At 38.1% G+C, this 20721-nt stretch overlaps 2 protein-coding genes across 2 annotated transcripts in view; one reads left to right on the top strand and one right to left on the bottom strand.

Annotated features, from left to right (window-relative positions):
• Positions 1–15562, bottom strand: part of nlgn2a (neuroligin 2a) — a 248988-nt gene extending 233426 nt beyond the window's left edge. Inside the window, exons 1-2 of the mRNA XM_084404865.1 lie at positions 15489–15562; positions 15214–15331 (exon numbers count right to left, since the gene is read on the bottom strand). The gene's annotated coding sequence lies outside the window, so the exon portion shown is untranslated. The remainder of the gene's footprint in view (positions 1–15213; positions 15332–15488) is intronic.
• tmem256 (transmembrane protein 256) lies at positions 15559–19642 on the top strand. The gene is made up of 4 exons (XM_084404870.1): positions 15559–15798; positions 15983–16020; positions 17026–17106; positions 19135–19642. Exons 1-4 carry the CDS (start codon positions 15717–15719, stop codon positions 19276–19278), a joined length of 345 nt encoding a protein of 114 aa, XP_084260996.1. The 5' UTR covers positions 15559–15716; the 3' UTR covers positions 19279–19642.
• Positions 19643–20721: the final 1079 nt, after the last annotated feature.

The raw sequence follows: 20721 nt of genomic DNA, 5'->3' as shown, positions 1-20721 counted from the left end.
AATGATCCTAAGAAAGGTGAGAAATCAGCCCAGAACTACACGGGAGGAGCTGGTCAATGACCTGAAAAGAGCTGGGACGACCGTTTCCAAGGTTACTGTTGGTAATACACTAAGACGTCATGGTTTGAAATCATGCATGGCACGGAAGATTCCCCTGCTTAAACCAGCACATGTCAAGGCCCGTCTTAAGTTTGCCAATGACCATTTGGATGATCCAGAGGAGTCATGGGAGAAAGTCATGTGGTCAGATGAGACCAAAATAGAACTTTTTGGTCATAATTCCACTAAACGTGTTTGGAGGAAGAAGAATGATGAGTACCATCCCAAGAACACCATCCCTGCTGTGAAGCATGGGGGTGGTAGCATCATGCTTTGGGGGTGTTTTTCTGCACATGGGACAGGGCGACTGCACTGTATTAAGGAGAGGATGACCGGGGCCATGTATTGCGAGATTTTGGGGAACAACCTCCTTCCCTCAGTTAGAGCATTGAAGATGGGTCGAGGCTGGGTCTTCCAACATGACAATGACCCGAAGCACACAGCCAGGATAACCAAGGAGTGGCTCTGTAAGAAGCATATCAAGGTTCTGGCGTGGCCTAGCCAGTCTCCAGACCTAAACCCAATAGAGAATCTTTGGAGGGAGCTCAAACTCCGTGTTTCTCAGCGACAGCCCAGAAACCTGACTGATCTAGAGAAGATCTGTGTGGAGGAGTGGGCCAAAATCCCTCCTGCAGTGTGTGCAAACCTGGTGAAAAACTACAGGAAACGTTTGACCTCTGTAATTGCAAACAAAGGCTACTGTACCAAATATTAACATTGATTTTCTTAGGTGTTCAAATACTTATTTGCAGCTGTATCATACAAATAAATAGTTAAAAAATCATACATTGTGATTTCTGGATTATTATTTTTTTTTAGATTATGTCTCTCACAGTGGACATGCTCCTACGATGACAATTTCAGACCCCTCCATGATTTCTAAGTGGGAGAACTTGCAAAATAGCAGGGTGTTCAAATACTTATTTTCCTCACTGTATATATATCGCTCGATGCCATTGCTGCTTCTGCAAACCGCTGATCAACACGTTTGATTAAACATTTCCTGCCTAGAGTTTTCGCGTCGCTCTGCAAAGTACGTCACCCGGATTTGCTGGTCTGATTGGTTGAAGGACTATCCAACTGCGTACTTGTGCAGTGGAAAACACAGAGCAGACTCCCTAGACCAATGTTCAATCTTAAAAGATTGAGCTTGGTCTGGTGATAGCCAGACTAGGAGATATGGGTTTCCATACTTAATTTTGTTTCTCATCTTCTATCTTCTTTTGTCTTGTTTTATGATTGGTTAGATATGTTTCCTAAAAAAACAAAAAAACAAAGAGATTCTAATAAAGAATCAGATTTATTGCAGTGTGTAACTACACACAGTGTGTGAGTCTGCATTCCCATATGCACTTGACCTTCTACGTGAACGTGTGTGTGTGTGTGTGTGTGTGTGTGTGTGTGTGTGTGTGTGTGTGTGTGTGTGTGTGTGTGTGTGTGTGTGTGTGTGTATACTGTGCATATGTGTGTCCGTGCACCTATGTTGGAGTATGTTCACACCCTCATGTGTACGTTCCCCTGCTGGGGAAGAATCCCTGGATCAATGAATTATTCATCATACATATCTTGTTAAAGAAAAAAAAAAAAAACAAGGCAGGAGGAAATATGGTTGTTTGATATTTCCATGAAGGGAATTTTCTCCATAACAATTTTCTGAAGAAACAGAAAGCATGAGTTTGAACACACCAGCAGTCTGAATGTAGGCCATCGTGATTCTCCAACATACTGACTGATGCTAATCACAGTGACTGGTCTTGTCTACTGCTTTCGTTTCAGTATACGGATTCTGTACATTGTTTCAGTGTTTCTGACTTTGGTGTGTGTGTGTGTGTGTGTGTGTGTGTGTGTGTTAAATAGAGCACAATTTCACAGGTAATCAAGTCAGCTCATTCTTACATAGTGCTGATTCCCGTAATTATCCATAATCATTTATTTATTTGTTTAGTTAGTTATTTCAGCCAGAGCATTTGTAAGTCAGACGCATTCGCAGAATATTAAAAAGGCAAATGAGAATTCAGAGTAGGCTAAATAATGAAGCAATGGCCTAAAATAAATCATGACATGATTTCAAGGTTGTGTTCGTTTCAATAGACAAAAAAGCAAAGGGATCCTTGCATAGAGGGATGAAAGGAAATGTGGATGATCTGAAGGGAAGAGAGATAACAATATACAGGACAAACTGAGGCCCTCTTTACTCCTGGTATTAAGATGCGTTTTGGTCGATCGGATCACAAGTAGACGAGTGAGACACATTCCCGTTTGCTGGTGTTTTAATCCGTCTCTTTTGCCCACTTTCAACCACTTCTGTCCTGATTTCTTCAAGGGGAGGGTCTATGCATGTGTTTTATCAGATCTTTCAATTTAATGGACGAAATAAGTTTGTGCAATTTACATATGAACACGACCAGAGACGACAGAAAAGCACACGGAGAGCATCAGCTTTAGTTTCTTCTCTGACAGTCACAAGATCAGCCGAACGCTGTGAGTGTGTGTTAGAAATCAGGAATGGTGAGAAGGACTTTCCAATATCCAGCTTCAAACCAAACCTGGGTCTCAAGTCGACAATGTTTAAATCCGTCTGTCTAGAGCTCTTCTCAATACACATGAGGTCAGTAGACGGAGAGAAGACTGTTTGAACACGTTCGACCACATGAGCGTTTACACTACGAAAACAATCCGGTTTGAATGCGTTTTTCAACAATCTCTGGAAGTGGTGGAAAGTGGACAAGCTTGAAGCGTTTTACAACCTGTATTTAGCGTCATCCACTTGTGATCCGATCAACCCAAACGCATCTTAATACCAGGAGTGAACAGAGCCTAAAAGACAGATGAGGTAAGATTAGTTCAAACCGAAATATCATTGGGCACCATAAACAATCATCTGCCATAAGCACTCGGAGAACTCTTTACCATCACACTTATCGCGGTGTCCCAGATGTCAGTATTTCTTTAAACAGAGCCCCAATCCCTCTGACTTTGCCCACCAGTTTCAGATATTTATCAAGCTACAGATATTACGGTTATCTTCAAATGTACTGTGTGTGAATGCCAAATAGGATAACCTGCGTGTTGTACGACAGGATAATGTTATCACACATTGCGATATGTAATGTTATTTAAAGATATAAACATTAATCTTTGATTCAGGCGAAGTGTTTAAGCATGTGGCAATAAATGAACTGCGCAAACAATGACTGTCTAAACAATGACTGTCCCCCCAAAAAAAAATCACGCCATTGGTTGAGTGTCAAATCACTAAACAGCTGTGCCACTTTTTTATGCTAAAAGTCTTATTCATTAAGCAGCTAATTCAGCCAAAACAGGTGTTATCTGTGGTGGTATAGCACTGTGACATGCATATTTAACTTGAGTCATTGTCATTCTTTTCAGCTCGTATCATTTCTATGTAAATGAGACTCATTATGGATTGTGTCTTGTTCACAAAAGTCAACGCCGTTTGTCTGGCGCAATTGAAGTTATTAGTGCTTGCATAAAGGCAATGGAATTTCTTTAAAAGAGATGCGTCTGTACATGTTCTATTGATCATGGCAGCATTAAATCATAAAAATAAAATAAAAAAAGAAGATCAAATGACATTGTGTAAGAGCAACTTTATTTGGCTACTAAACTTGTATTGCTGTTTCTTTGATTGAGAAGGGTAATTTTTTTGAATGATTTAAAAAAAAAAAAATTATGAACACTTTTCCATTAAAGATCAGAATGAGTCCACTTAGCCGTACTTCTACAATGATGATCAATTGGCTAAAATGATTAATTATTAATTTAAAGTAAAAGCTTTAAGGGTGTGGGACTGTTAAAGTACCCCTATTATGCTTTTTCGAATACATTTCATGCAGTTTGGGAAGGTAAAAGGTCCGCTTAAAACTCAAAGTGCATGATAAATAAAGTTATTGTCTCCTAAAAGAAAGAATCGACTCTGAACTGCAGAAACAAGTCGTCAGTAATTCCAGTCTCTCTTCAGTGTAACTCATTTGCATAATGCCAGTCTATGGTGTTCATTGGCTGCCCGTGAACAGCGTCTACTTTGACCCTCAAACACTGTAGTTGTAGCTGAGACTGGAAGAGTTTGGTTCGTGTTGTTCATGTCGAGAAGACGCTGTTTTCAGCGCTGAGAATCCACTGTGATGCTCTTCAAAAAGATGAGGACTCAAAATATACAATATAAACTCAGAAAGTACATAAATACAGTATATGATATGCATTAATGTACAATACTGCACACATGCAAGGTGCAATACTGTAGGTGAAGAGTGCAACTCCACAAGCATCAGTGATCATGAAAGTGCAAAATATACTCTCAAATATCACTTCATGAGGGAGAGAATCCATCCATCGGATGGATATTTAAAGAAGCAGAAGTTCTGTCTGAGTGTTGTGTTGCACGCATGAAAGCAGCTTAACAAGGCAAGGACGAACAGCAGAGGGAATCTGCCCTGAAGGAGGCTCAGCGAAAATCAGCGGAACTTGTTCTTCTCCCTTTTTACGTCTTTTTATCAGAACAAACAAGGTGTTGATTGTTGCCCAGCAGTGCTGCTAAAGTCTATCTGCAAATCCGTGAGTGTCTCTGGGTGTTTGTGTGTATTAATACGTGGTTGTGTGCGTGTCTGTGTGCATGTATGGATGCTTACGTGGATGAAAATGAACGTGGAAGTCTCATGGACAACATTAGCTACATCCGCAAGAGTGGAGATCTGCACACTGCCCCGGGAAACAACACAACCTCTCTCTCCTCTTTTAATTAACCTTGTTAATGAGAGTCACTGTTTGGATGAAAGCGACTGAGAGGCGGCTCTCATTTTTATTATTTTTTCAGATAAAGATAACGTCTTCCTTGAGAGGCGGCATGTGAACTTCAAGAGGTTCTCTTAAGACCCTCATAGTCCATCAATCAACTCCGAAAAATCAATTCCGATTCTGCTGGACTTTATCTTCGAGATGGCGAGAACTCAACAGGGTCTTCATTATTTCTGTATGCAGCACAGGCTGAGTTTGGTCAGAAGATGTAAATGATGGCCTCCTGCAAACGGCCTCTTAAAAATAAGATGAATCAGTCTGTTTTTCTAACCACAGGCGTGCGATATGTCACTCAGCATGAGGAGAGCATCACATGGCAACCACAAAACAGGTTGCATAGCAATATGGAATAGTTACCGCTGAAAAAAAACTCAGCTGTATCACCATCCTAAGGTGCCTTTGGACCACTGTTGATTATTAACACAATTTGCAGTGTGTCTATTGGCCGGTTTTACAGACAAGGCTTAAGCCTATCTCAGACTAAAATGCATGTTTGAGCTGTCTTCACTGAAAGCAACTTGCACTGATATATCTTAAAATATATCAGTGCCATTGTTTTGTCTCAAGATGCACATCAGTGATGTTCTTTTCTAAGGCGCATTGCTTAAATGTCCTAATTGAACTAAGGCCTAATCCTGGCTTAATCTAAACCATGTCTGTGAAACCAGGCTTAGATTTTTTTACAGACATGAATCCTATAGGAAAAAGAGTAGCCTATCACTGTTTCCATGAAAATAATAAGAAGCATATTTTTTTTCTTCTACATTGATAATAAGAGGAAATGTTACTTGAGCACCAAAACAGCATATTAAAATGACTTCTGAAGGATTATGTGAAACTGAAGACTGGAGTAATGATCCTGAAAATTCCGCTTTGACTTCAAACAAATACATTTTTAAGCATAATAAAATAGAAAATGCTAGGTGCATCCCAATTCGCGTCCTTATGCTCGATTCTATTAGCCTGGAAATCCAGACCTAAATCTGAAAGATTAATGGTCTGGCGTCGACTAATGAAAATCGGCCAGCTCGAGGGGCGGCACCAAGCATGCATTTGAAAATCTCACTGCACGCAATTGGATAACACTACGACCAATCACAACAAGCCCCATACGCTTAGCTACCAGCGGAGCTAACTGGTAGATTACACTCTTGCCGTATCCGGTCGGAAAAACAGCAAAAACGCCCTTCTTGCAAAGGAACGATTTGAGCGCCGTCTTCTGTTCCTCTTTTAGATAAAAAGCCAAGTCTAACTTGTTCATTGTAGCGGCCAAAGCCGTTTCAAACAACTGGTGTTCATCCATAGCCATCTTGCAATGTTTACTAATGACTTCGACGTCACAGTGCTGTCGTCATCTGTTTAGCTCGCCTCTGGCCCGCCTATATCAGATAACCCGATGTGATTGGTGCAGCTCGGATACAAGGGCATATTTAATGAGCATCATTACTCAATGCCAGAGTAAACTCGCTGAGCAAATTCAACTTGTGCTCTCGCGAGAACTCTGGATTTCCAGGGTACTATTCTATGACGTTAATGGGAAAAACAAAGTGTGGAATGTTGGACACTTTATCCCTCGACGGTCGCAACTTTAATTATGTATCAGAGGGGGAGGGGCTTCAGACTCCAATGTTGAATGACAAAACAACCTTATAAAATCCATACACTCTACGGATGAGTACATAGTGCCATATCACGGGGTGTCAGGACCTACCCCATCTGAGGGTTGCCACCCCTTCAAAAACATAAAAAAATCTTAAAGTCCCCCTGTAGTCAATAATTGTATCCCTTAAAACTCATCTTTGATCACCAAAATGACATATTTCAAAAATAATCTTTAATTCTTAATTAATCTTAATTTAAATATTTTACTTCATGCCTTAAAATAGCTTGAATGTAACTCTACACCCTTGCTTCATTTAGTATACGCGGGTCTATGAATATGCAAATGAGCCCCGCCTCCACTCACTCACACCAGCTCAGAGATCCACTGGTCGATGATCATATATATTGAGTTATAAATCGCATTTCAGGGCCTTTCTCAATCTATGTATTCGAGTTAAAAAAATTGCAAATTGTAAAGTTCACATGTAAACCTGATATTATTACATTTAGTTGACTAAATCTTTGCATTTTGTAACTAGATATTTTCTTGCAGGGTTTCACACAGTTCATTGGTGTCCGGCCTTGCTCTCCAACCCTGATCAAATCTAACCAACGTCTTCAGGATTACTTAGAAAAATTTATGTTGTATCATAAATTGCATTGTATGATTGATTATGGATGGAGCCAAACCCTGCAGGGCTGGAATTGCCAACCCATAAGGTTGAAGACGAGACAGTTATTGGTTTATTGATCTGACTGAACTGATGCTGCTGTATGAGAACTAAACTGAGCTGGACATTGACATCATTTTTTTTGCTTTATACTTGACTAACTGCTTTATAGATGAAATTAACACATTTAATAATTGATGATCTTTACAACAGAACTGAATCAACACTGAACAACAGCCGAAATGCATTATTCTCCTGTTATCACTGTAAAGCTGCTTTGAAACGATCAGTATTTTATAAAGTGTTAGATAAATAAAGGTGACTTGACTTGACAGTTCAGGCACTTGACATCTTGACACTTAGACATGTCATAAATGCAGCATATTTAGCTTATTACATTTTTTCCCCTAATATATAAAACTCTATTGATGACTTTGGCTTTTTCATACCATAATAGGGCAATGTATCCTGGGAGATGCAACTCATAAAATCCAGAATATATCAAAAATACCTTTGGATATGTTTTACTTAAGTACAGATGTAAGTACTTTTAGGGTTAAAGATGCTCAATCAAAAGATCATAATATTTTTGGATGACTAGGGAAACTTTTAATTGCAAACATTCCTAAGGCACTTCTGAGCAGGTAAGCGCTACAACAAGCCTGTTCATCACTGAAATTTTCCAAATGGAGCTGGTGGATAAATCCTGTCAATTTGCATGAGTTGCCTTTGAAGCCGGATGGTGATGAGCCTAATGAGCTTTGCTAATTACTGTGCTGATCACTGTCTTGCTGTCTCTAACATCTTTCTATTTCACACTTTGACTGCTAGCATACTTTGTGCAAGCGGTGCATTCTAGTGCTTAGATCAGAGTACATTACTTGAATCTCCGATGCACTCGGTTGTGCGTGCCTTAATCTCCAGCATAATTTAAATGGTTGTGAAGGCCAACTTTTACAGGAAAGGTTCTGAAGATTTAATTAAAAAAAAACAAATTTCCATAAACCGTCTAAATCTTCCAAACATATCTTCTTACAAAGCCTCTGAGGCAAAGGTTAAGGTTGTTTTCCTCCAATAAAGATATCCAATTAGCTTATAAGGCTTCCAATATTGCATTAGAGTAAACATGAATTTCTGTTGTTTCGACAAGTTGAGGGGTGAGTCAAAAGGATTTTCTGTTGTAATTAAAGGGATAGTTCACCCACAAATTAAAATTCTGTCATTAATTACTCACCCTCATGTCGTTTCAAACCCGTAAGACTTTCGTTCATCTTCAGAACGCGAATGAAGATCTTTAAGGGTTCAGGGTTCAACTTCTGTGGTTCCCATGAGCAAAAATGGCATTTTTCCCAAAGCAACTTGCATAAGAGGAACAGAAGCAATTCCTCACAGAACCAACACTATTCGTAACAACAAAAATTCGAAACAACATTGAACCCCATTTTAATCATTTGGACAAAAAAAAAATTCAATACAATTCTGTCCCACAAAAGAAAGTGCAGTATGTCATGAAAGTTGAACTTAGCAGTGAAAATGTTAGCAGTGAGAAAGATGTGGCATTATAGCATCATATGCAGCCAAGAAGCTGTACCATCCATGGAGACAGTCTATGGATTCATCAGCTTCGTTTCCCACCACTGAAGTTTAAGAAACAAAAGTTGGTGTGGTATTAAGCTCAAAGCCCAGAGTCAGAAAGACAGCCAAGTATCTATCAACAGCTTGATCCCTGCTGATAACCGGTATCTTCTCTTGCTCTGACACTCCCTGACTTGGCAAAAGTAAGACTTAGAGAAACTCACAGTGCATCCTCAAGCCCTCAATTCCCACATAACCCAAAAAAGCTGATCTCAGACCAAGGCTACGCCAATCATACACCGTGTGCTAAAACAATCCACTGATTCGGAATCTGCAATTGGCGCCATGTTGTTTCTTCTGCAGAACTCATGTGGTTCTCTCTCTCAAACCTGCTGTTACTGGAGGTCAGGGTTGTCTCCAGAACTCTGCACGGGCTCTTTATAATTTAACAGCATACAGGGGGCTGCTTCCACACACCTGCTACACTCACACACAAAGAGAGAGAGAGAGCGAGAGCCTCATTTTTGATCTATTATTGAAGCTCTGTATTTGAGAAAGCTGTCTATGTTGAAGGATGAAGATTTATGCATGTGTCGTGGAATTCACAATGCTGAGGCTGTCTTACAAAGGATGAATATATTTCACATGTTGCACATGACAGTAACCACTTGTTAAAACAGAATTCATGCATGTGTTCAATGTTCATACACTCTTAGATGAAACATTTCTATGTTTAACCTTGAAGGATTCTGTCAGGTGCTTCAAATTTAGAACCTTCCAGAGGTTCCATTCATGGGACCATTCCATGGGATTAGTTTAAATTAATTATTTTGTTTCAATTCATTTTTTTTATTTTGATTAAATTGTATGAATTAAAAAATATATAAAAAATAACCCATTAAACATGCAATCGTTTAAGACATTTCTCCTTATAGAACCTTTTTGGCATATAAGGGTTCTTAAATGGCGTTTTCACACCTGCCTCGTTTGGAGTGTTTGTTTCGGAGCCTGGTTGCTCGGATCCGCACCAAAACTATCAGTCCAATCCGCAATCTGACCCAACGGACCAACAAACTAAGCAGTATCATAAAAAACAAAGGAAAATGTGTTATATAAAAAACAGTAGTGTCTGATTCTGTCTGATTCTGTGCGTTTTTGTGATTTACATAAACATATTTTGGTCTTCGCTATGAAATGTTGCCTTGTGAAAGCGAACCGAACCAAGAAGAAAAAGCAACACTGTAAATTAAGTCCCTGTTTCAGAGCAAAGAAAAAGATTCGGGTGTGAAAACACCTTAAATTTGAGTCAAGAACCCTATGGTTCTATATAGAGCCCCATCAAAACTTTTTCCTTCTAACAGTGTAGAATCAAAGTAACAGTAGAATAGAATAGAATAGAATAGAATAGAATAGAATAGAATAGAATAGAATAGAATAGAATCCTTATTCACTCTATTTTTATTCTTCTGCAGAACACAAAACAAGATGTTTTGAAGAATGTAGAACCAAACAGCTTTGGTTACCATTGACTTCTATTGTGGACAAAAACAATGAGACATTTCTCAAAATATCTTCTTTTCTGTTCCACAGAAGTCATACAGGTTTGGAATGACTTAGTAAAACCAAGATTATTGTAGTATGTTTTACAATGAAATTATTTCAGGTTTAATCCTATGAATTACTTGCTGTTTCTTTGCAATTGTTTGTGAAATTTACTAGCAATTACTGAATGAATTTTTTTTTTTTTTTTTCAGTTTGAGTAAATGACAGAATTTTCATTTGTGGGGTAAACTATCGCTGTAAAGTATATATCTAAAACATTGCACTGTTTTGTTATTGTGTGTGTGTAGAAGAGAGATGATAAGAATGTGATGGCAGCATAAAAAAGCAGATTTTCAATACTGGACATCTGTGGCTTGATCATTGTTTCTGAAGGTCTAAGTATGCTATAGCATTGGTCTTGTTTGTGAGCATCCGAATAGATTCTGAGTTTTTACCAAACAAAAATGACCTTGCCAGTTGAGGATTCAGATGAAACCTGGCAAACACACGGACAGTCTGCAGGAGGAATTGCTTCAATGAAAACTGCTGTTTGGTTTAGAAAGCCTTGACGGAGACAGCCACAATGCATCAAGTGCATGCGGTTTTAATACTAGAATGTTTCATGGTTGTGCTTGTCATTTCATCTAGTGTTAGTGGCTAAACAGCGCAAGCGAGAAAACAAAGCCATTTAGCTGGAATAGACTGCCTCTTAATGTACACTGAAACACTGTACAACTCTCTGCCTGACTGCCTCGCTCCCACACGAGCACAGAGAATATTGTGCAGCCTATTAAGAGAACTGTACATAGTGCAGTGTTAGTGCAGGATTTACCAAGCAAGAGTATGCAAACTAGCACAGAGATAAAGCAGACACAAGCACACAAATATCATCTTATACCAGCACTGTCAAAGAGGTTTATCTACCTCTTGGAGTGGAATTGCTTACATTTTGGGCACCAGATCTCCCCATTAGGACAGTAAAATATGAAATCACCTACATCACGGGGAGCAGACGACAGCCCGAAAGAGGCGAATGGCGTATAAAGCATACTGTAAAAACTGTTTGTGTGAGTGTAATGTTTAGGGGATAGCTGCTATCTGCATTAAAACAGTTTCAGTTTATATATTTTATCAGCGTAATGTATCTGCTAGTTGCAAAGCTTAATCATTAAACACCATTTTGATATAAAAAAAAAGAAAAATGATATTTTTCCTGGTGAGTTTGTCAACTATGTTACAGTATGCCACTACACACACTGATTAAGTGCAACACTTTCAGTGACTCAAATATTCAATGATTTTTTGTCTATTCTGCCATATGTACAGTGATTAGAAAGACTTCTAAGCATGGTCACTAAGGATAATAATTTTTTTTTTTTTTTTATCATAAATCTACTTTAAAGATCATTTATATACCATTTATGATAGTTGTGCAACGCTATGCAAAACTCCAGTCCATGTGGTTCAAAAGCATCAGATATTTAAAATGTAAAAAATCTGTGAACATAGTTGAGAATGACAGATAACACAGTTGAGAATAACAGAATGACAGGTAACAAAGTTGAGAATGACAGGTAACATAGTTGACAATGACAGGTAACAGTTGAGAATGGCAGGTAACATAGTTGACAATGACAGATAACATAGTTGACAATGACAGATAACACAGTTGAGAATGGCAGGTAACACAGTTGACAATGACAGATAACATAGTTGACAATGACAGATAACACAGTTGAGAATGACAGGAAACATAGTTGACAATGACAGGTAACAAAGTTGACAATGACAGGTAACATAGTTGAGAATGACAGGTAACAGTTGAAAATGACAGATAACACAGTTGACAATGACAGATAACAGTTGAGAATGACAGGTAACATAGTTGACAATGACAGGTAACATAGTTGAGAATGACAGGTAACAGTTGAAAATGACAGATAACACAGTTGACAATGACAGGTAACATAGTTGAGAATGACAGGTAACATAGTTCACAATGACAGGTAACAAAGTTGACAATGACAGGTAACAGTTGAAAATGACAGATAACACAGTTGACAATGACAGGTAACATAGTTGACAATGACAGGTAACAGTTGAGAATGACAGGTAACAGTTGAGAATGACAGGTAACAGTTGACAATGACAGGTAACAGTTGAGAATGACAGGTAACACAGTTGAGAATGACAGGTAACAGTTGACAATGACAGATAACACAGTTGAGAATGGCAGGTAACAGTTGAGAATGACAGATAACACAGTTGAGAATGGCAGGTAACATAGTTGACAATGACAGATAACATAGTTGAGAATGACAGGTAACACAGTTGAGAATGACAGGTAACAGTTGACAATGACAGATAACACAGTTGAGAATGGCAGGTAACACAGTTGAGAATGAGAGGTAACACAGTTGAGAATGGCAGGTAACAGTTGAGAATGACAGATAACACAGTTGAGAATGGCAGGTAACATAGTTGACAATGACAGATAACATAGTTGAGAATGACAGGTAACACAGTTGAGAATGACAGGTAACAGTTGAGAATGACAGATAACACAGTTGAGAATGGCAGGTAACATAGTTGACAATGACAGATAACATAGTTGAGAATGACAGGTAACACAGTTGAGAATGACAGGTAACAGTTGACAATGACAGATAACATAGTTGAGAATGACAGGTAACAGTTGAGAATGACAGATAACACAGTTGAGAATGACAGGTAACAGTTGAGAATGACAGGTAACACAGTTGAGAATGACAGATAACATAGTTGAGAATGGCAGGTAACAGTTGAGAATGACAGATAACACAGTTGAGAATGACAGGTAACATAGTTGACAATGACAGGTAACATAGTTGACAATGACAGGTAACATAGTTGACAATGACAGATAACATAGTTGAGAATGACAGGTAACAGTTGAGAATGACAGATAACACAGTTGAGAATGACAGGTAACAGTTGAGAATGACAGGTAACACAGTTGAGAATGACAGGTAACAGTTGAGAATGACAGATAACACAGTTGAGAATGGCAGGTAACAGTTGAGAATGACAGATAACACAGTTGAGAATGGCAGGTAACATAGTTGACAATGACAGATAACATAGTTGAGAATGACAGGTAACAGTTGAGAATGACAGATAACACAGTTGAGAATGGCAGGTAACATAGTTGACAATGACAGATAACATAGTTGAGAATGACAGGTAACAGTTGACAATGACAGGTAACATAGTTGACAATGACAGGTAACAGTTGAGAATGACAGGTAACATAGTTGGCAATGCCAGGTAACATAGTTGGCAATGCCAGGTAACATAGTTAATAATAACAGGTAACAGTTGACAATGTCAGGTAACATAGTTGATAATAACAGGTAACACAGTTGAGAATGACAGGTAATATAGTTGACAATGTTACAGTTTTGTCTCAGTTTTGATGACAGTACTTGTCTGGCCAACCAAATGGTATTTTTTTGATCAGGTTAACCTCACATTTTAATTTTAATTTAAAATAAAATCATAAAAATATTGCAAACCATACCCAACATAGTTGACGGTCAATTAATATACTCCTTGACGTTAAGTAATTTTAGATACTTTTTTTATTTATTTTTATATTTAAAAATATAAAGATATTTACCATAATGTTTTCAAAATATCTGCCACAGAACAAATGTACATCATGTGATGCCGTCACATGGTTTTGGGATAAACCATTTTTAGTTTTCAGGGGGTGTTAGGTTAGTAACATAGTTGAGAGAATTTTTGCGGACATTAATAAAATGTCTTTGAAAGAAAATTAAATTTAAATAATCAATTTTTCTAAAGTATTTAGAATGTAGAAAAAACTTTAATACAGATAATCTTGACTTTATATTTTTTTATGCATTATTTTGAACTCAAGTCCCATTCACTTCAAAAAGCAGACATTAATTTTTAAGGGACATACCTTCAAGCAAAATGAAATTATTAAAATAAAATATTGGTGTGAGACTATAGTATTCATTCTCTAGATAAAATATGATATTTATGAAGAAAATTGTTAGAAAAAATAATTATCATCAATGAGCATCACATGTAAATAAATACATAAACGCAATGATTTTTATATTAGAGAGGTAATATTTTAATAAGAAGGAACAGCCTTCCTGTAGCTCAAACAGTAGAATGTTGGTGCCAAGGTCATGGGTTCGATTCCCAGGGAAAGCAAGAACTGATAAGAATGTAAATGTGTACATTGAAATGCAATGTAAGTCGCTTTGGATAAAAGCGTCTGCCAAATGCATAAATGTAATTGTAAATATTTTCAACCCTAAACCCTTCACACAAAATGTGTGCATGAAGTATGGAACATACAGAAATTATGTAAATGGTTTAATTGACTGCAGTCAGAATGTCTACATCCTACTTTACCTCTAGACAGTAAATGTAGGGTCCAAACCTAAATACTTGTGTTCTTTCTTAATTATTTTGTGTTCATTACAAATTTGGACCAAAGCTTTGTTTGTACTTAAGGATAGGATAAAAAAAAAAAAAAAAAATTCTACACATTAAGGTCTTAGTTTTGAAAGCCAACAGTCAAAGTAAAACAGCGCCCCTCACTGGACACTAAAAGCCCATGTGTTTGATTCACTACACTGAGAACTAAGAAATTGTAAACAAACTTGAAAATGGACTTTATTCCCCAAACAGGAGCACACACACACAAAAAAAGTATAGTTTGTAACTATTACTACCAAAGTATAATTGGTTTTAATGCATTATGATTAGAATTGCACAAGCAAGTCTTGTGTAAAATTTATAGAAATGTGCACGAACCTATAAACCAGCAGAATTAGATTTAATAACCTTTTTGAAGTGAAATGGAGGTTTATTAATAATTCATACGAACCACATTATGCAGTGCAGTGGCTGTCGGCGTTCAAGGTAGAGAACTTGTTTGATGAAACAGTGAATGGGGGTCACAGCATTCGCTTGTTGGGGCTTCAAAAGAACATGGAGTTGCATACCTAAAAAAAAAAAAAAAAAAAAAAATTTAAATAATAAAATAAAAAATATATGTTTATTACGCTAAAGTGTTTCTGTGACCTTGACTGAAAAATAATATATTTGCGTCGTGTAATATTTTACACAAACTCATAATTCCATTTGTATTGTAATACTTACAATATCGAGTAATGTGTTTGATCTTGACTTGAATCTCTGTCTTCAATACACCTGAGTGATAAGCGTTATCGGAGTGACTCACGTGATGTGCAACTGTGCTGTTGGACGCCATCTTGGCTCAACTTACGCAGTTCCGAGTGGATAGCGTCATTCTTCCTGTTAGATCCGTAATGACCTCAGTTTCCTGCATGTGTTTTACACTAGTTGTACCCAGGTTACTCTGGAGTCATGAACGCTGCTTCAGTGGTCCAGAAGCTGGCAGGAATATCTGGAGCTCTTGCAGTCGCAGCAGGTGCTTATGGAGCTCACGGTAAGTGTCGTTCTGGGCGATTGTGTTTTGTTTGTCTGACGGGACTCTTAAGACGATTGCTGCGTTATGAAGATTAAACATGTATTGCACAACTGGGCACCAGACAGGTCGAACGTGACTGCGCGCACATGACCTCAAAGTTTTAAGCGTTTCTAACTCTTTCGTGTGTTTGTTTCTTGGACAGGCTTCCGACACGGTGAAGCGAGTGAATACCAGAGAGAGGTGAGTATATTTGGCTATTTATGTTCTGTGTCTGTGACATTGTTCATCTTGCATAAAGTATTATCTAAAAAAACAAACTGGTTTATTGTGTACGTTTGAGTTTATTTGGTAGAAGCCTATTTCCGCCACATAAGATAAAAAATAATAATAATTATGCTTTGGTCAATCATCATGATTATGACTTAAACAACTTTGAGAAAACTGAGATCATTTTTGTCATTATTATAACACACTTTTTACTCATAATTATGACTTAGTATTTCATAATTTAGATATTTAATTTCAATTATGCCTTAGTATTATACTTTCAAGTATATCTTTATAACTTTATCTCATAAGAATGACCTCTTTTTATTCACTTGGCTAGTTATGTTCTGTGTCTGTCACATTGTTCATCTTGCTGCAATTGTTATCTAAAAAAGAAATCTGATTTATTGTGTCTGTACACAGTAAGTCTTTGTTATGCCCATTTCTGCCACATAAGAAATAAAAATTGCGTTGGTAAATCACCTTTATTTATATAGCGCTTTTTACAATACAGATTGTTTCAAAGCAGCTTTTCAGAGAAAACAGGAAAATATCTCAGTTATTTATCTCAGTAAATCACAATTATGACGTAAAAAGTCGACATTATGATAAACAATCTTGACATAAATTTGTCTTTTTTTTAACTGATAATTATGACTTAGTATTTCATAATTTTGATATTTTATTTAAATGTTGCCGTAGTATTATACTTTTAAGTATGTCGTTATAATTTAATCTCATAATTATAACTTTTTATCTCATAACTATGATTTGTTTTTTATGTCATATTTATGACTTACCAAAGCTTTTTTTTTTTTTTGTGCTGGGGTAATAGATACATTTATTTTCACTATGTAACCCACATTATTAACAGCTAAGGCAGAGGCCTCATTATGAATGTGATGCATTATTTATAGTTATTATTCAGGACAAGGTGCAACGCATCAAAATGACAGTTCTCTCTTTGTGTGTCTTCAGTTGTATGATACAGCAAACACATACCACTTCTACCACAGTCTGGCGTTGTTAGGAGCCGCTCGCTGTGGGAAACCAGCTCTGGTAATCACACCTCTCATCCTCATTCTTATTATAACATAAACAGTTTCAGCTACTTATGATAACTAACTGATATCATTGAGATGTAGACAGAAATTGAGTCACCTAGCTTTCTAAAAGTGTCCCAAATTTATCTGAATTCATCTCATATATTATATCCCTTATGTCTTTCATACCCGTCAAAGATGTGGCTTTCTGGAATATTTGTTTGTGATTTTTTGGTGAAATATTATCTAATGATTCTAATCTGCATAATTGACAGTTGTCTCAGGAAACCGATTTCCTAATAGAGGTTTAATTTCTCTTGTTATATCCATCTTCGGTCTCATGTTTCTAACGTTATTAAATAATAGATAACTCAAATCAATATGTCATGTCCATTTGTTCATTTATATGCCAAGTAGCCTTGTAAAAAGTCGTTATTATAATATAAAATAAATCCCTTTAGGGACAGGATGATACAAGTCCCCTGCACTACTCTGTGATGATAAATAATTAAAAATCATAACTCGCCCTCCTTTCTGTGAAACAAAAAACTAATAATTTCATCAGAATTCATGGCTACTTTTGAATGGCCATCAATAGAGATATAATGATATCAATAAAATATATTTGCTTTGTGACCATGTCTGCATACATTATCAATCTATCCTGTTGAAAGCACCACAGCTGCAATTTCAGCAATCCTATATCTCATGGATCTAATAATCTCGGATACGACATGCATGTAGACTTGATGACACCTGTTGAATCGTAGGCTACGACGCAAGTTAATATAGAAGAATAAAACGTCATCAGCATGAGCTATTAGTGAACAAACAGAGCAAGATGAATCAAAATTAAGCAGAAGTGCTTAAAAAAAGGAGAGTAAGTGAAAGAGAATACGGACGCGGTCATGGACTGGGAAAAGAGGCCAACTTGGCACGTCAGTTTTGCAAATGCAGTTTGAGGTAAATAGTTTTAAGTTTTAGCACCATGATCAATACGCCATTTCATTTTTAGTCAGAGGTCGTAGCAGCAAACACACTGTGAGATGATCGTGCTAAAGTGTTAAATTGTCTCAGGCTATCTTTGGTCGCAAGACCGTGATAACGGGCGTCTTTGAGCCTCTCTCGCTGTACGACGTAGATCCACCGATTAGGATCCACGACCACAGAGATCAATCGCCACGATTGGTCATATTTCATCTGGGACGACCCAATATCACACAATGTGTACCGGGCATGAAGCAGAGTTTGTATTAAAGGATAATTCCGGTATTTAGCACTTTGAGTCTCTTTTCTGGTTTGTTTTGGATGAACTAGAGTGGTGGACACAGACATTTTGACGATGGGTCCTGTCTCGACTTTCTGACTCGTTTAGAATCGCCTTTGACCGCTTCAGAGTGGCTGGCTATGGGCATGCACAAACATGTCCTTAAAACAACCATTAACGTTCGTTTTCAAAACTGTTCAACTCACCAAGTGGTTAATGATGTTCGTTGATGATTAAAAACAAATATATCGGCGCAATGTATGATTTCAATCCGTGTTATTTGCTATAGTGAAACTATTTTTTCAGATACCTCACAACCGTGTATAAACTTCCGCTCGATATTTGAGTCTGAAGCGCAGTAATATCAACGAGCAATGAGTCCTCCAACAGAAATCAATGGGATTGTACAAAATGCCAAATAAAACACGACAGAAACTGTATTTCGCTACTCTACTTGTTTTGGAACATCAACAAACACCACTAACCACTCGGTGAGTTGCACAGTTTTGAAAACGAACGTTAAGGGTTGTTTTAAGGACATGTTTGTGCATGCCCGTGGCCAGCCACTCTGAAGCGGTCAAAGGCGATTCTAAACGAGTCAGAAAGTCGAGACAGGACCCATCGTCAAAATTTGTGTGTCCACCACTCTAGTTCATCCAAAACAAACCAGAAAAGAGACTCAAAGTGCTAAATACCGGAATTATCCTTTAAGAATTGAATGAACATCATAAGGAAGCGATCACGTAAAAATAACACACTTTTTTTTCTCTCCTCAAGGCGGGTGCAGTCCTCCTCACTGGCATGGGCTGCTTCTGTGGGCCGCTCTACCACCAGGCCTTAACCAACGACCCCAGCTTCAGCAAGCTGGCACCAATCGGAGGCTCGTTGCTCATCGTCGGCTGGGCTGCAATGGCTCTTTGAACCCTGCGCTTTTATATTTTCAGAGATGATGTTCTGTTTTGTTATTTGAACAAGAAAAAGAGGAGCTATGGGGTGGCTGAAGGAGTAAAAGGGTGGAGAATTGCACATCTTATCTAAAACTAAAACCCTTTTCAGTCAAGTCATCTGGAAAGTGATGATAAGGCCTTGAGATCAAACATAACTCTTTTATTTCCCTCCACACTGTCACAGGCATCTTTATTTTGTCAGCATGGGAACAAAAAATACTTTTGAGAAGCTTTCCTTGTTACCGTGAATGAGTCACACTCTGGGTTTCCTCATGTCTTGAAAGCGTTTGTACATATGTTTCCTTTGTTTGAAAAAATAAAGCTGTCTGAGAAGTTGATTGCCAGTCTGACCTTCTGATACTAGAGGAGATGTCTCTCTCTCTCCCAGATCAACCATCTCAATAGCCTTCAAGCTTTTGATCCTCTATGTGCGACAGTACAAAGCAGTTCATTACCGGCGACCTCACTTTTAGGGCTTCCAGTGTCCAAACTTATCTTTATTCAAATGAAAAGTGAAATCCAATGAGGTTTTAATTCCAGGGCCTGTGTCTGTCAGCACACAGCTGAGTTGGGAACCTTTGAAAATGACTTTATAAATCCTCAGGTCAATTTGCAAGGGCAGCTTCATAAGCCAACTCTATTGCGGAGAGAGGCTTCTATTGATGCGGCACGTCCCAATAAAGTGATCACACCACTCGTAAAACCCTGATTAACTCGAGCTATTAGAAGACCAGTGCAAATCAGGGCAAGGCAATCAAACCACTTTAGTCTCCTCATCACCGCGCCGATAGAAGAATGAGACATTTCTCTGTGCTTGCAGATAGACCGAAAGACATTCATGCTCATATTTGAAGGACTGAATAATATAAAGGCCTTTTCGGATAATTAGCGTCTCTGGAAAGGTTACTTCGTCGTTTCCTCTTCCTCCTCCCTGACATTTCAATAGCACTGGGAATTCCACCAGTCGCTCGTTACTGAAGTCAGATCAGAGTCGTCTTGTTAAAACCCATAAAGGCGTGTACATTGGCGCTCTGCTTCACGAGGCCGTGTTAAGTGTCTCCTCCCCGGCTCTGTCTGGATAGATGCAGCCAGGAAAAATCGATGTTTAAAGCAGCCAATACATTGCAGTGGCCCTGTGGTCATTCGGTCGTTAAATTCTCATCGCGCTTGAATGATCTTTCGCCGTTTGAACCAGCAGCGCTGTGGGCAAGCAACTCAGTTTCACCACAGTTGGGTAAGCGGTCAGTGAGGTAGGTGTTGTTAATTGCGACTCATGGGAGTTGAAGACTCTCTCTGTCGGTATTCACATGGCTTCGCTTCCTCCCCTGAACGCCAACTGACATTTCGCACTTACCCTCGCTTGTGTGGGCAGTGCCAATTCATTCCCCGGTCTGATTTACCGTGACCTCGGTTGTCG

This window comes from Rutilus rutilus (assembly GCF_951802725.1).
Source record: "Rutilus rutilus genome assembly, chromosome: 3".
Lineage (NCBI taxonomy): Eukaryota > Metazoa > Chordata > Actinopteri > Cypriniformes > Leuciscidae > Rutilus > Rutilus rutilus.
This window is presented reverse-complemented; position numbering and strand designations above follow the sequence as displayed.